This window comes from Pithys albifrons, chromosome 1, assembly GCF_047495875.1.
Source record: "Pithys albifrons albifrons isolate INPA30051 chromosome 1, PitAlb_v1, whole genome shotgun sequence".
NCBI lineage: Eukaryota > Metazoa > Chordata > Aves > Passeriformes > Thamnophilidae > Pithys > Pithys albifrons.
The window spans coordinates 35480168-35495057 of NC_092458.1; the positions used below are offsets into that span (position 1 = coordinate 35480168).

General features: G+C 41.3%; 1 protein-coding gene across 1 annotated transcript in view; it reads left to right on the top strand.

The window, feature by feature from the left end:
- The window catches only part of DCT (dopachrome tautomerase), an 18248-nt gene extending 3681 nt beyond the window's left edge, over positions 1 to 14567 (top strand). Inside the window, exons 2-8 of the mRNA XM_071570458.1 lie at positions 5341 to 5640; positions 6852 to 6952; positions 7999 to 8165; positions 10226 to 10405; positions 10511 to 10646; positions 12064 to 12265; positions 14386 to 14567. Of these exons, the coding sequence (XP_071426559.1) occupies positions 5341 to 5640; positions 6852 to 6952; positions 7999 to 8165; positions 10226 to 10405; positions 10511 to 10646; positions 12064 to 12265; positions 14386 to 14567 (1268 nt within the window). The remainder of the gene's footprint in view (positions 1 to 5340; positions 5641 to 6851; positions 6953 to 7998; positions 8166 to 10225; positions 10406 to 10510; positions 10647 to 12063; positions 12266 to 14385) is intronic.
- Positions 14568 to 14890: the final 323 nt, after the last annotated feature.

The window sequence follows — 14890 nt, forward strand, 5'->3', positions numbered from 1 at the left end:
TATGGGATCAGATTAATTGCTTTTCCATTTCTAGGCTTCAGCAGATAATATTTGTTCATCTTTCTTTCACTGGGGGAAAATAAGATTAGTACAACAGAAAGATCCGGCTTTGCTTCCCACTTTTTGTACCAAGGGACATAGTCAAATAGAAAACTGCAAGTCTGTTGTCAGGGTGCTGCTTGCTGTATATTTTGCTCAGTGTGTTGGTTGCAGCAAAAATATAATATTTATAAAATATATGGGTTTATGGCATGAATGTAGTTGGAAGTTAGCAAAGAGTTTTTAATTCGTGTCCAGTTTCAGTTTTGAATTAATTCAATATGTTCTACAATTGCTTTTGGTACACCTAATATTAAATCAATTTATGTGAGTTCTTAAACTGAAATGACCTGATGACAGATTATGGCAGCGTGCAGGACTGTGTGAAGGGGAATCTGGTAATTTGTATTTCAATTAGGTGTATGTATTGAATTAGATAAAGTGTTGGATACACTAGTCTAACCTTGAATATTGAGGCTTGTAGCTAGTTAGACAACAAAGCAGTATTTCAGAGACAAATTTAGTTTAGAAGTAAATTATTTTAGAAGACTTATGAGCTAAATGCTATTTTGAGTTCTAAATGATAACACTGTATTAATGGGATATAGATCTGGTATAGCACTTTAAAAACTCAGCACAGAAGACTATTGTGAAAAACCCTTGCAGTCAGTCATGTGGTTGCTAGTACAGATTGTGACAGTGATTAAACAATGATGTAATTTGAGTTCACTGAGGAGTTAATTATAATTCTTTTTTCTGCAGCTACTTTCTAAGGTTTACATGCGGGCATGTGCTGAACATTGATCAATTTTTTCATGGAAGTTTTTTATGAGAAAAAATATTTAAATCCTTTCACATATCTATGCAATCTATATTCAAGCTGGGGGACAAATGATTTAAAGTCTATTCGTCAGCTGTAAGCAAATTTCCAGTTAAGCTATGTGGCTGATATGATGACCCTTCGATGAGGTAAATTTGAGCTTTTGAAGTAGTTATAAAATATGCTTTGTTTACTTATTGCAGGAAAATATGTCTATGGGTTAATAATAAAAAAAGCGCCATACTTTGATGATCTCATTAAATCCTGTAGTAGGTACAGATCTTCCACATTCTACAGCCTATCCAGATGTCTAAATGAAGAGTTCAATGACAGAGAAGAGCTAACTATTTGTCTCACATGGTAGCAATCCTAGTCCTACCTTTGGGATACTGCAGTGTGCTGGTATTTCAAATCTAATGTAACTCTGGCTTTAATGCAATGGCTAAAGAAGTCTGAAAAGGACTCCTTTCTCCCGTCTGATAAATGACGTGTATTAAGCTGGTCTCTCTGAAAGGACGAGGCATAGCAGCTGCTGAGGTTTCATCTTGGTGCAATAAAACAGGGCAGAAGACTGTGAGTGTCAAGTGGGTTCATTTTTACTGATGAAAAAAACAGTTAGTTGATGGAATTATTAATTTGTGTTGTGTCTGGTGTCTGAAGGCAAACCACATGTGATGACCACTAAGAGACAAAAAAATCCATGAGCTCAGGCAATTTCTGGGCTTGAGAAGCAGCTGCAGTGGTAGCTAATGACCAGTGTTAGCACACCCCAATGATATGCATGGACACATACCAAGTGTCCTCTCATAACATATGTACTCTAAGTGCCATACCCAAGGCCTGACCTACTGCAAGAAGTAGCATGGCCATAGTGCCCACAGAAACAGCCAGATTCACCCAACTTCACTTAGAAAGAGCACCATAAATCTTGATGAGATTGGGCACAGAAAAAGACAACTCGAAAAGCATGTGATCCCATATCCATACAAAAGGGCTAATGGACAAGACATGATTTTTCTGACCAGAAAAGGTCAGACAAAAGGTCAGCACAAAAGGTCATTCCTGGAAGCAGTGGAACAAGACGGGAGCATCTCCTGCCTGTGCATCAGAACAAGCTCCCATACTGTATTATCTGGGAACCACAAGAGATGATAGTAATCTCTTGTCCCTGGCATAGCCTCAGGGGGCAGTACACTGAATTGCTCTATTTTAGTCATGGAAGGGGAAAAACAGCTAAGGCATAAATCCTTCCATGTTCTTATGGTTGCTGAGTGCAAAAGGATCTTGAAAGGGTCTAACTGCCTTACTGAAAATATCTACTGTGTGCTATGGTCTGCTATCATGAGATTGCTTTTCCTGCTCTCCTAGAGCTGTACTGTTGAAGTCCACCATCACCTGCATAGCAGACATGGAAGAGACCAGGACAGAGATTTCACAGTGCTGTCATGTGGGAAATCCAAAGGCAGTAAATGAAGTTTCTGAAAACAACAATGCATCATTTCCAGACCAGTGGGCTGGTAGTGCTGCACTACTGCTGAAAAAGTGGTTTGTGTGAGACTTAAAAACCCTGGGTCAGATTACTGCAGTCATTCCTATTTGCAGTATGGGAAATCTCACAGACCTCCATCAGCTTCTTGCCATTTCAGCTGCTGCATATTGACAGTTCTGTGATGCATGAAGTCTGTTGAAAGAAAATGTCAAAAATCAAGTTTCGATATCATGAAGTGTTGATATTATGAGTGTTTCTGACAATAGAACAAGGATGGGACAAAAATGTTCAACACAATCAGCAGAAATATTGCAGTGTGAAATACCACTTTCCCTGGATATTGTCTCCTCCTGTTTGCTAGTCTCCACTGCAGTCCTATTTACTTGGTAAATGCTCAGGTGCCATTGGAAAGTGTCTGGGGAAGTTATTGGAAGAATGGACTGGCTGGATTCCTTTACAGATTGGGAGGTTAAGAAAGAAAATCCTGCAGAGCATTGATTGCATATAACTAGCACCTGCCCAAGGAAAACAGATGAGAAGTCATTGGCCCACCTGGCTCCAAATGCCACCATACAGGTGGGGGAAATCTTTTTTCCCCATGAAGATGACTCATCATTTCAAGCTTTTGCAAATTTCTTCTCAGTGACTAAGGAGGCAAACAGAGTATACTTAATATACAGGTATTGTCTGATAAAATGATTTCGGGCACCAAGACCCACATAGATTCAAAGAGTCTTGACCAAGACCAGACAGGACAAACCAGGTCCTGCCCTGAATTTGGTTCTTATAGGACCATATTTCAATGTCATACTTACCCAGCACTGTGAGTAGAACAGTCCTTTAAATGACTGGAAGTGTTACTGCCAATCTCAAAAGAGGTTGTTGACAGATCTTTTCATACTTAATTCCGGCTTTTTTCTCCTTCTCCTAAAGAGGATTGAAGTGTACCTTTGAGTCAACAGATGCTTTCCAGAAGTTCGTGGTCCATGACTGAAACCTGAGTGATATACGTGACCTAATTTGACAATGTTGCAAGGTATTCCTGATATTTTTCATCTGGTCGGTGCAAGCTGGAGTATGTGATGGGCCCTAATAGCTAGACTGAGTCGTGAAGAATGAACAAGTACACAGGCAGAGTGGAGTACAACAGACTGATAAGAGTAATTCTGCTGTTCTGATGGGACCCTCAGGATATTGTGATCAAATCAACCTTCTGTGTTGTTTCCCCTGCCCTCTCACCCTCATCATATTAACATATCCATACAATCTTCTTTCTTTCATAAAACTATAACCTACTTGCTTTTTCTGGTGTACATATTCATCCCTCTAAACTAGTGCAGACTCCCAGTTTCAGGTGCCTTCTGCCTTAGCTGGAACATGGCAGCAGAACACAACTGCTCCTAACTTTGCTCAGGGCAAAACATAAGCCATACAACTGGAAACTGTCCTCATGAAATGCCATCAGGATGTACATGATCCAAAACCTTGCTGAAGTCTTCATGCTTGTGGTCCCTAACCCTAGCACTGGTCCTAAACTTCATGGTAGCGTTCAGACTTACAGATCTCAGGACCCTTGAAGTAACCATAAACTGTCCAAAGCCACATCTAAGGTAGGTCTCACAGGAGCCTGTCACAAGTGTTTAGAGTTCTGCAGCCCTTACCCTAAGAGACAGTCATAAGCTACAGAGCCATCTTGGTAATAACCCTTGTAACCTCGTGGGTCTTTGAATTTGGTAATAAGTTCTGTAGCACCTGACAGTCTGAAATCTTACTTTAATGTTAACTGTTGTTGTGGTCATAGACTCAGGTCTAAAGCCTGGGGACATTTGGCCATCCGGGAACATTTCATAAGACACTTCCCCATTGTCATGTTAGCCTGAAGCCCATCGTGGATGTAGACCAGTGAGATTTTATGACGTTTTGGAAAACAATTGTCATTGTTGTTGTGGAGTGAGTGTGTATTGAGAGTTGGGGAGGAGGAGGGTGGTGGGATTAAGGAGTCTCAGGGCTGATTTTTGAGAACTGACTGGAAATCCTGGAGGATCTATGGTTGCCACTCTGCCCCCATCTTCCCCTGGCAGCAATGCCCACTGTCCTACACTGCAGCTATGCCAACAGCCTGCTGGCAATGCAGGCAGGAGGCAGGTAGCCACTGCAGGAATGGTCAGTTGTTCCCTGTCCTCCCCAGCAATGGGGGACTTAAACTACAGCAGGGCCTTTCTGCTGCTGCCAGCTGTCTGCCACAGCATGCAAGAGGCCACACTTAAAGAAAGCTCTGCTTTCCTGGACTCTTCCATCAAATCAGAGGGTCTGACCTAATATCCTACAGCAGATCTGATTACTTGCCTTAGAAATGATGACAGTGGGGAATGACAGTACTGCAGTGTTTCTCAAGCTGCTCTTGCAGCACCATTTAATAATGCCTAATGTGTGACCAGCAGCACCCCTGGTGCTTGTTCTGGTTTATGTTGGGTCCCAGATACACTGTTAAGAGGCACTAATTTCTCCTCAGTTTTGTCCTTAAGAGAACTGTTTTGTTTGAGGATTATTTTCTGTGCTTAATGATCCACGTGAACTGACCTTGTTTTGGGTTTGATCCTCGAAGAACAGGAGTACTTGAGAGCCAATCCAGCAAAGAACTTCATCACGGTCTTAACCTCAATTGCTCAGCTCTCTGTTCGGTGAAACTCCTCACGTGCCCGAGGACTGGCTTTGCAGTGCTCTGAGCACTTTAGGGCATCAGGCCCATTACCCAGTGCTTCACCTTCCCAGCTGGCTGAGTGTGATTCTTGGCCCTCCCGTGGCTCTGGGAATCGAGCCAGCCATCCTTCTGGTTAGGCAATTGGCAAAGCTGCCAGTCTGCTCAGCTGCTGTACCTTCCAGGAACAGGCATCTCTGGGGAAAAAGAGTGCTAAATCTTAATTCTTCTACATTTCACTGTTGGTTTTCCCTGATTCATAATGCCATGACTGCTTGTTCCCTCTTGATGCAGGAAACTTTGGTGGCTATAACTGTGGTGACTGCAAGTTTGGCTGGACTGGCCCCGAATGCAGCACGAGGAAGCCAGCAGTTGTCAGGAAGGATATCCACTCCCTGACAGCAGAGGAGAGAGAGCAGTTCTTTGATGCTCTAGACCGTGCAAAGACAACCATTCACCCGGACTATGTAATTGCAACTCAGCACTGGAGAAGTCTGCTTGGTCCAACCGGAGAGGAACCACAAATTGCCAACTGTAGTATTTATAACTACTTTGTTTGGCTTCATTACTACTCGGTCAGAGACACACTATTGGGTTAGTGCTGTTCTTATCCAATGGGCTCTGCAGATAAATGAAAGGGTGAAGAGTATCACTGCAGAACAAAGGTTTATGCCTTAAAACAGCTGTGAGTCCCAATAGTAGGCTCAGAGCTGTGGAACGAAACAGTGGTGAGAAGCTGGTGGCCATCCATAGTCAAGGGAGATGTCCTTTGGACCTGCTGTGGTCTGATCCCCCACCTCATGGCAACTGGAGCATAGCAGTTGCACTCCTGGTTCATCTTCCATCTGGCAGGGGGGCAGTGCACTGGCTTCACCGTTGAGTGTGGTCAGGCAGTTAATGACTTCAAAAAGATGTTTCTAGTCCACAGGACAAGGTGGATGCAGTGGGACAGGGCCTCTGCAGTGCTGAAGACACAGATCATAAAGAGATATTTGCACCAGAGTGCTACTGCTTTCTGTGGTCTTCAAAAAGTCACTAAGGACAGGATTTGTCTGAGTAACCACAATCAGCTTCTAAAATCAACCTAGGTTAAAGGTTTGGGTATCTAACCCCATACTTTCTCCCAAATCCAGATTCCTAGTCCTGATTACTTTTCCAGACAGAAGTACCTATCCCAGCCCCATTTCACAAAGCCTGCTTCTTGCAGGAGGAGGCACCAACCAGTATACCTTTTCAGCCTGGCAGTCCTCTGTGCAAGCTGAACAGCCCATATCTATTCCCTTGCTGGAGGGTGTCTGCTGCTCTGTAGTGGGTTTTATTCAGTTTGCCCTTCTAATACAAGTTCCATTTTGCAGGGCTAAAGGAAGCAGTGTCTGGCCTAGTGAGAGCAAAGGTCCTTCAGGGGAAAGGACATTTATATGGAAAGGGAAAGAGGCAACTTCTAGGGCTGCTGCAATGTTAAATAAATGAATATGTGAATTGAAACTTGCAGCAGTGATAAAAATATCCAAAAGTCTCTCACCTTTGAGCATCTTAGTTCTTGTGTAATAGCAAAAGCACAAAACAAAAATAACAAGCACAATTTGAAGAAAATTGGCAAAGGATGTTGAATTACTGTTGTCATGTTATGGAAAATGCTGAGGTTCTCTTGATACATGGTGTAAGTCCTGCAGCTGAGCAAGAGATTTCAAAGATTCAGAGCTGAAGATCCTTGTTTAACTCCACTCCAGGCAATAAAAGGTGGTGTTGTCTTTTTCTCGAGCCTCGTTTTGTGCCCAAATGCCTCTTTTACCTTCCTTTTGTAGGTCCTGGCCGCCCCTTCACAGGTATCGATTTCTCCCACCAAGGACCTGCCTTTGTCACTTGGCACAGGTACCATTTGCTGTTGCTGGAGAGAGACCTGCAGGTTAGCTGAACAGCCTTTCCCTTTCCTTGTGCAGCTTCTCCCTTTTGCTATGTGACTTTGAGCCAGCCAAGAGTTAACTGTTTCCTAGGATAATTTCTTACCCAAACTCCCAGAAGTATTTATTCACTGATACTTTTTTTTGTTTCAAGTGAAATTAGGGCTTTCAGGATACAGAGTGATGAACAGTTTCTCACTGTGAACAATGATGTGAAGGTTATCATGGAGATTTTTTCCCTTTATCTCCACAACAGAGGATAGAAGATGTGAAGTAACTGTATATATTAATAAAATCAAAGCAACGCCTTCATGTAAAACCGGGTAACAAATATAGTCTGCTGTTGAAGATGCCATTCTAACGAAATCAGCTCTAAATGCTACTCCTTTTAAATGTACCATATTGTACAATTAATACATGCATATTTAGCAATACATCTTTTAAAGAAATACATGTTAATGTGTTCAACAGTCAGTTACAGAAGCATTGACTCACTTCCATTGGCATGACTCTACATTGGCAATGTTACTGCATTTCAGCCTTGCAAATCTCTAATGAAAACTGTTGCTATCAAAATAGCTGCAGGATCTTGTTTGCGTGAAATTGTATCTAACAAGTAAGCACAAGCAAATACACTGTACTGCCCTATTAATACCAGTTCAGATTCCTCCCCAGGGCTAGCCTTTCTGGAATGAAAGCCAACCGCATGCAGTTTTACTCATTACCCACTTACATCACACAGAAAGCCTCTTAGTTGCTTAAGGCTCAATTCATCTTTGCTCCTGCTCTCCTGCCTGATCTCTGAGTCGGCAGACAGCCTAACATGGCCAAAAGAAGTGCAGTCCCACAGTAGAGAAACTAGTGACAATGTCTCTGCTTAGACTGACTTAATGTCCGATCTTTTGAAAGGAGCTGGAGCAGCACTGTCAAATGAAATGCAGAATATCCAGTGAAATATCCAGTGAATACCCAGTAAAACACCTTGAAGGAGTCCCTTTCTTCTCTTTCCTTTGAAGGTTATTTCCTGCTAACAGGTTTCTGTCCATTGCAGCGACTGATGGGCAACAACTCCTTTGCACTGCCCTACTGGAATTTTGCCACGGGTAAAAATGAGTGTGACATTTGCACAGACCAGTTCTTTGGAGCATCACGGCCAGATGACCCAGGGCTGATCAACCTGAGCTCCAGGTTCTCCCGTTGGCAAGTAGTTTGTAACAGGTATGACAATATCTAGGGTAAGCTTGCATACTGACCAAACTTTGCTGTCATTCAGCATTCACAGTGTGGGCTGGTCTCAGTGTGAGTGAGTGGCAGGAAAAGAGCCAAGATGCCTCACTTAAAACTTGAAGTTTCCATCAGTTTGTGTGTAGATGGTGCTGTATAAACTTTCTTACCTGGTATTATGGAAGTATATTTTTTAAAGATGATTCTTCTAGTACAGGATTTTAGTTGATTCAGCCAATTTGGGGCTGCCAAAAGTCTGAAGAGTTTACACATAGGCAAGTGTCATTCTAAAAAAGACATGCCTATGTGTTGGTTCTCTGTAACATACACCCACCTGATCTCAGCTGCAGAAACAAAAAATGTTTTGGCATATAGGAAGCTAAAGATAGGCTGAAAATCTGTTCCCTTGTATTGGGTGAGACCTTAACCCTGGTATATTTAGTGAAGTTTGGGGATTGACTTCAAGTGTCTGAGATTTCACATGAAGAACAACACAGAGCCAGCCAGGTGCTTGCTGCCAGCATATACTGATTTGTGTGAGAACAGGACTTTGACAGGGGATTCAGATGCAGGATTGGGCTGCTATGACATAAGATGCTGTTGGTTACAATACCCATGTATCATTCTTCTCTCAGCTCAGGGTCTGTGTACAGTCAGTCAGATAGAAAAGTACCAAAAGCTCAGACCTTTTCAAAAGAGTCTCTTTCACTGGATACCTAAAGAGCTACTTGAAATTCTAGCTTTAGGCACCGGTTGGCATTAATTTTTTCCCCTACTTTTTCTCTAAGATAAATAGGGCTTTGTTTTTTTCTTGAAAACTGAAGTGACTAAACTTTCGCCTTGGCAAGGTTAAACAGAGAAGAGGTTTATTTTTTTACTTCAGGAGTTTCTGAAAATGCTGTTTCATTTCATATTGAATAGGAGAGATTTTTTTTTCTCAGAAGTGTTGCACTGTTTTTCTCCTCCTTCTTCCCTCTTTATCTCCCTGACATAAAGGACTTGCTCTGCATTAGTTACTGGGCAACCCATGCAACAGCAGGATGTTCTCCAGGCCCTGAAAAAAGAGGATGTAGCGCATTGTAGTTGCTTTTCTTCTAAAGGTTGTGGGATCACAAAACACCCCGATTGTGAGAAGATGGGTTGTGAAGTCTGCAGCACTTGGAAAACCAGCAGAACTTGAAAAGGATGCCAGTAACAGAGTTGGAATAAACGTCTGCAGATATTACTGTCCCTTGCATTTAAAAGAAATATAGCTTGCATATGTAAACCTTGCTCGGTATTGAGAGTGTAAAACCTATGTCAAATTGCTCTTTGTTCTTCTTCCCCTTGTTTCATGAATAATGGATTAGCTTTAGGCCTCTGCTGTAGACAGATATACAAACTGTAAATTCCTTAATTAAGAACTATTTGCATGTTGTCTGCCCCTGGATTGTAAAACCCTATATTAAGCAAGAAGCTGTACAATAAGATATCTTTATTCCTCCCTCTGAATAAAGTCCGTTGATGACCGTCTCAAAAGGTGATAAGAGATGGAAAGTGAAATCCTGTTTTCTGTAATTTCTTGCATTTTCTCTACTCAGATCATGGTGGAATTTTCCTGTTTTGTTTGTTTGTTTATTTCTCCTTTTTGTTAAAAAGTTTTCCTTACTCAAGAGTGAAAATTTGGCAATTCAAAATTGAAAAGAGTTTTTCAGATTGCCTGATAAAAACTGTTCTTTTAAGGCCCTTGAGAAGGGAGGAGGCATGGCGGTAGATGTGCTTTCCTTTTTTAAAGCATCCTTTCACTGTGAATAATGAACCTGGTAGCTCTTGGTCCAAATGACTGATGGTCCACAGAGGATGCAGAGCAACAGAAAGCCATAGCATAGTGACAGTCCTGCAACAAAGTCATCTCCCAGGTTATGGGAGTTGGGCTGAGATGCCCCAGGAGGTGTCTGTTCCAAAATCCTGCTCTCTCACACAAGAGCCAAGGCCTCTTTATATTGCAGGAGAAAAAGCCAACAAACAAGTCATCACCTTATTCTAACTTGTGCCTCTTTCTGTTTCATGCTCAGCTTGGATGACTACAACCGCCTGGTCACGCTGTGCAATGGGAGTGATGAAGGGCCGCTGCGACGGAGGCCGCCCAGGGGCTCTGGTGAGCAGCTGCCCACCGTGGAGGACGTCAGGAGGTGCCTTTCCCTGCAGGAGTTCGACAGGCCCCCCTTTTTCCGCAATTCCAGTTTCAGTTTCAGGTTTGTCTTTTGGCTCCCCTAGAGCCATCTGGGTCACTGGTTTTCTTTATGAGCACATTTGTCAGCAAAATATGGTTCCTTGATGGTACTTTTACCCATCCACAGGAATGCACTGGAGGGCTTCGATAAACCAGATGGAGCCCTGAACTCGTCAATGCTGAGCCTTCATAATTTGGCTCACTCTTTCCTGAATGGGACCAGCGCTTTCCCTCATGCAGCTGCCAATGATCCCATCTTTGTGGTATGTCTTTTATCTCCAGCATGATTGGCAGTGGCTGTGGCTCAAAGGCACCTTTCTCACCAGAGATTGCAGATCAAGTAAAGTGAATTCCCTAAAAATTTGTCTCTTAATAGAAAAGGAGGAATCTTTTAGCTTTTCTTGAACACTGCAACACCTGCATAATGGTCAAATAAAATAGGAAAGAAGTCTCAGGGTGACTTGTAAAATATAAAATAAGATTCTAGGGAGAAGAGCTGCTATTCCAAGTCATGTTGCCCTGAATCATTTCATTACGTGGTATCTAAATTCCGTGGCTTATATCGGACAATTTTAAAATAACAAGATAAACTGAAAGCAGGGCTAGTTACTTTAAAGCAGTAGACTGAGTAGTTTGTTTCTTTGTTTCAGAGTTTACAGGCTAAAAGGAAGAATATCAAATGTCAGAGTCTCTGGGAAATAGAAATTATGTGATTTCACTGGTGAATCAGTATAGTGCTGCACTGCAATGAGCAGCACAAACAGCAACGTGCAAACAAAAATCCAGCAGTTGACTTTGCTTATACAATTTATTTTTGTCTTTGTTAGATTAAGCCATAGTCATTATATATAAATACCTTATGTATATTATATATATATTATACAGATATGTTTTTTTCTTATCTTTATTTTAAGTTTGTAATCTTCTGTTGGAGAAATTAGTTCAAATACTTACGTAGTGGTTCTCCAGATTATTTCCTTATTAATTCTTTAATTCCTACATTAGTTTCTTTCTTATACAGTGAAATTCATTTATCTATGCTATAATTTTGTACACAACATTATTTTCTATATTATATTTCCTACATTTTTTCCAGTGTTGTAATTAAAAAAATATGAGTACATAGGAAATCAGTTTGAATTGTTCCAGACATTTGTATTAGTGGTCTGATACAACTGTCCTATACCAGTTAACTGTAGACCTATAAACACCCCAGGCAAGTTCTGGTCAAATTCATGGTCACGTGGAGCTGTGGAGCTGGTGGCACACTCTAAAATGAGCATGATGGAATCAAATTTTCTGCAACTTTCCATACTTGTTCAGAGATGAGAAAGATTAAAATAATTTTGAAAGGTACATTCACCTAAATGAGTTCAGTGGTCCCTCACCTGAGAAGGTGGACCTTTCCATTCAATGCCAGCTGATGTTAAACTGTCTGAAGAAAGATTTTATTATGAACAAGCAGCAACAAAGATGTAGACAGTGCAATGTCCCATGAAGGAGATCAGTTTAGTCTTCTCATGAGCTTTCCTCGTTTCCCATTCTGTAAATCCCATCTAAATGAGATTACCATCTTCTCTCTCTTTCAAAAGCTTCAGCTCCCTTAGGTAAGAATGTTTTAAAAGTTGTTAAGTTCTAAAAGAGCTTAATAAATGTGTGTGTCCATGCCTGGATTTGCAGGTTCTTCACTCCTTTACTGATGCCATCTTTGATGAGTGGATGAAGCGTTTTAAGCCCCATGACAATGCTTGGCCTGAGGAACTGGCCCCCATTGGTCACAACCGACGGTATAACATGGTCCCGTTTTTCCCTCCTGTGACCAACAATGAGCTCTTCCAAACTGCAGAGCAACTCGGCTACACCTATGCCATTGACCTGCCAGGTATGTCTTAGAGGTGTTGGATGCTTTTCCAGGACCAGTGATGAGACAGCTTATGTTTTCATTGACACAGACATATAAAACAAGGAACTTTTCACAAAACACACAGGTCAGTTCACCTGCTCACTAGCAAATACATGCAGTAGCAAAGACAGGTAGCCACAGCTCATTATGTAAGCCGTAGTTAACTACAAGTCTGCACCCTCTTAGTTTCCTCTGTTGCAAAAGACATCAGCTTGAACCACTCCAGCATTTTGAATGGTGCTTATTTGGGATAAGTAGTCTTTGATTTTGACTGCTGTTCCCAGTGTTGTTTATGCTTGTTAGAGGATCCTTTAACCTGTCAGAGGTCAGACACACTCCCAGGGAGTGACTCTGACTAAGACTGGTCATGACAAAATATTTTTTTATCTCAGGACCTTGAATAACACTGCACCATGATTCTTATTAGAGATGAACTCCATTAATATTTGGATACCCTGGAGAGATGTACCTGGATGTTTTGTGTCATAAACCCCCAATTTTGAAGTTTTTCCATGGCCATAGGTGGGATGTATCTTAGAGTTTATCTATTCATTTTAAATTACCTTTGACACAGATCAGAGGCAAAATAACAAGAAAGAAAAGTATTTATGGACAAAGTCCAAATTTTGCAACAAGAGTTACAAATATTTATGAAAGACAGAAGTGTAAGAAATGCATGGAAGTCATGCTTCAGCTGCTTTACTGAAGCTTAAATCTGGGCAGTTTCTTTCTCCACCTTGGTATTACTTTGAGAGGCAGTAGGTGCTTATATAACCTATGTGGGCAGGATTTTCTTCTAAATGCTTACCATATATCTGTGGTTTTAATCTGTGGAGTCTGTTTAAAGGTCTATAGACAATAAAAGATTGAAACTGTTGTCCTCAAGCTGTGTTCATGCAGGGAAGCTCTGATTTGTGAAGTTATGGTAACTGCTTTTACAGTGCTTTTCTAAGGGTCATCCCCAGAATTTTCCCTGAAAATTTAAACTTTTATGGACTTTAAATTTTTCTCTCTTTGGACTGCTGTTCCCTTCTCCTGCTTTGAAAAAGTGGCTGTCCCTTGGGCATGGGACACCCAGAGAGGAACAAAGGCACCTTGTGATTCTGCTGCTTCTCAACTCCCACCTGAATAAATTGTTATTTCTCTGTGAAGGAGTGTATCTATCCTGTCTGCATGGTTTGTGTTCAAAAAAATAAGGCTTTTACATCCAAACCCTTCTCTTTTATCTAAATATATAATTTGCTAACTGTACTTCATATAATCACATTAGAAATCAACATACACTAACATGTTACTGGCTCTTTAAAGATGGTAAACTGGTAAGCAATTAATTTTGGGACCTTGCCGAGTGACTGCCTTCAACTATTTTCTTGGCAGAGACTGCAGATTGGGGCTCAAGTCTTTTAGTTGCTTTTATAGTCAGTCTGACATCTCCGTGAACCATTTGTCTCCTTAAGCCCATTTGTCAAGCTATCTTCTAAATACCTGAAGTGCTCCTGAGAGTTTTTTTGTGAATATTTAGTCAAACATAATTATTTCCTTCTCAGTATATGTAGCATTAGGTGAACAGGCAATTTTTGCTTCTGAAAGCATAAATGAAACACAAAAATTCAACCAAGTGGAGCAGTGTTATTGGAATGCGCAACATTGTTTTAGAAGACAGTGGTTCCTTAGAAGTGGTTCAAAATCAGCAGATAAGATCTGGAGCTGGTCAGCCAAACAACACTAATTAGTGTTTACAGTTCAAAGTTTGACAATAGGCTGCTTTGTGGTCTACAGGAAAATCTGAGGGTTTTCTGTTGACCAAAATAGCTTGGAAGCAGCTATCTTGGAATGTCATTATAGAAAGAATTGCTTAAATCATTCATAATTTTGGTCAAATTAGATGAAGTTTAAATTCAGCTCTAGACTTCTCTGGCAGGAAATGTCTCCGGCTCTGGTATATGTCTTGGTTACGATGGTGCATTACCAGCTTCCCCTGTGGCCTGTGGGTCACTAAGCTGCACAAGTAATCATAATTATCAAGCTGTGGGAAATATTATTTCTTCCATGTAATTTGGAGAAGGGCTGTCCTCACTTCAGACATTTAATATTTCCAGGTTCGCTTGAAGAAACCCAAGCATGGGCTGTCATGGTTGGATCCACAATTGGAGGAGCACTTATAGCTCTGACAGTGCTTGTACTGCTGCTTGTACTTTTCCAGCACCGAAGGCAGAGAAGAGGGTTTGAACCCCTGATGAATGTGAGCTTCAGCCCCAAAAAGTACATGGAAGAGGCCTAGTGCCCTTGCTTTGTTTCTTTGCTTACTCTTGTAGGAGGTGACCTTGACTGACTTACTGAGATCTTAGCTGAGACTTTATCACACACCCCTTTGGCAGCTGACTAAATTGTTCTCATTCAGGTTTTTCCTGTTATCTTGTGAATTGTAATGTGTGAAGTCTCTGGGTACATATGAGCAAGGCCCAAGACACACTAGATTTTTCTCATGACTAAATGTTATCTGGAGTGTGTGACACTTGTAAGTCATCCTCTGTAGATTTAGATCAAGACAGCTAAGAATCCAAATAGAAGAAAACCAACCTGAATAACCAAGATGATTTTTCA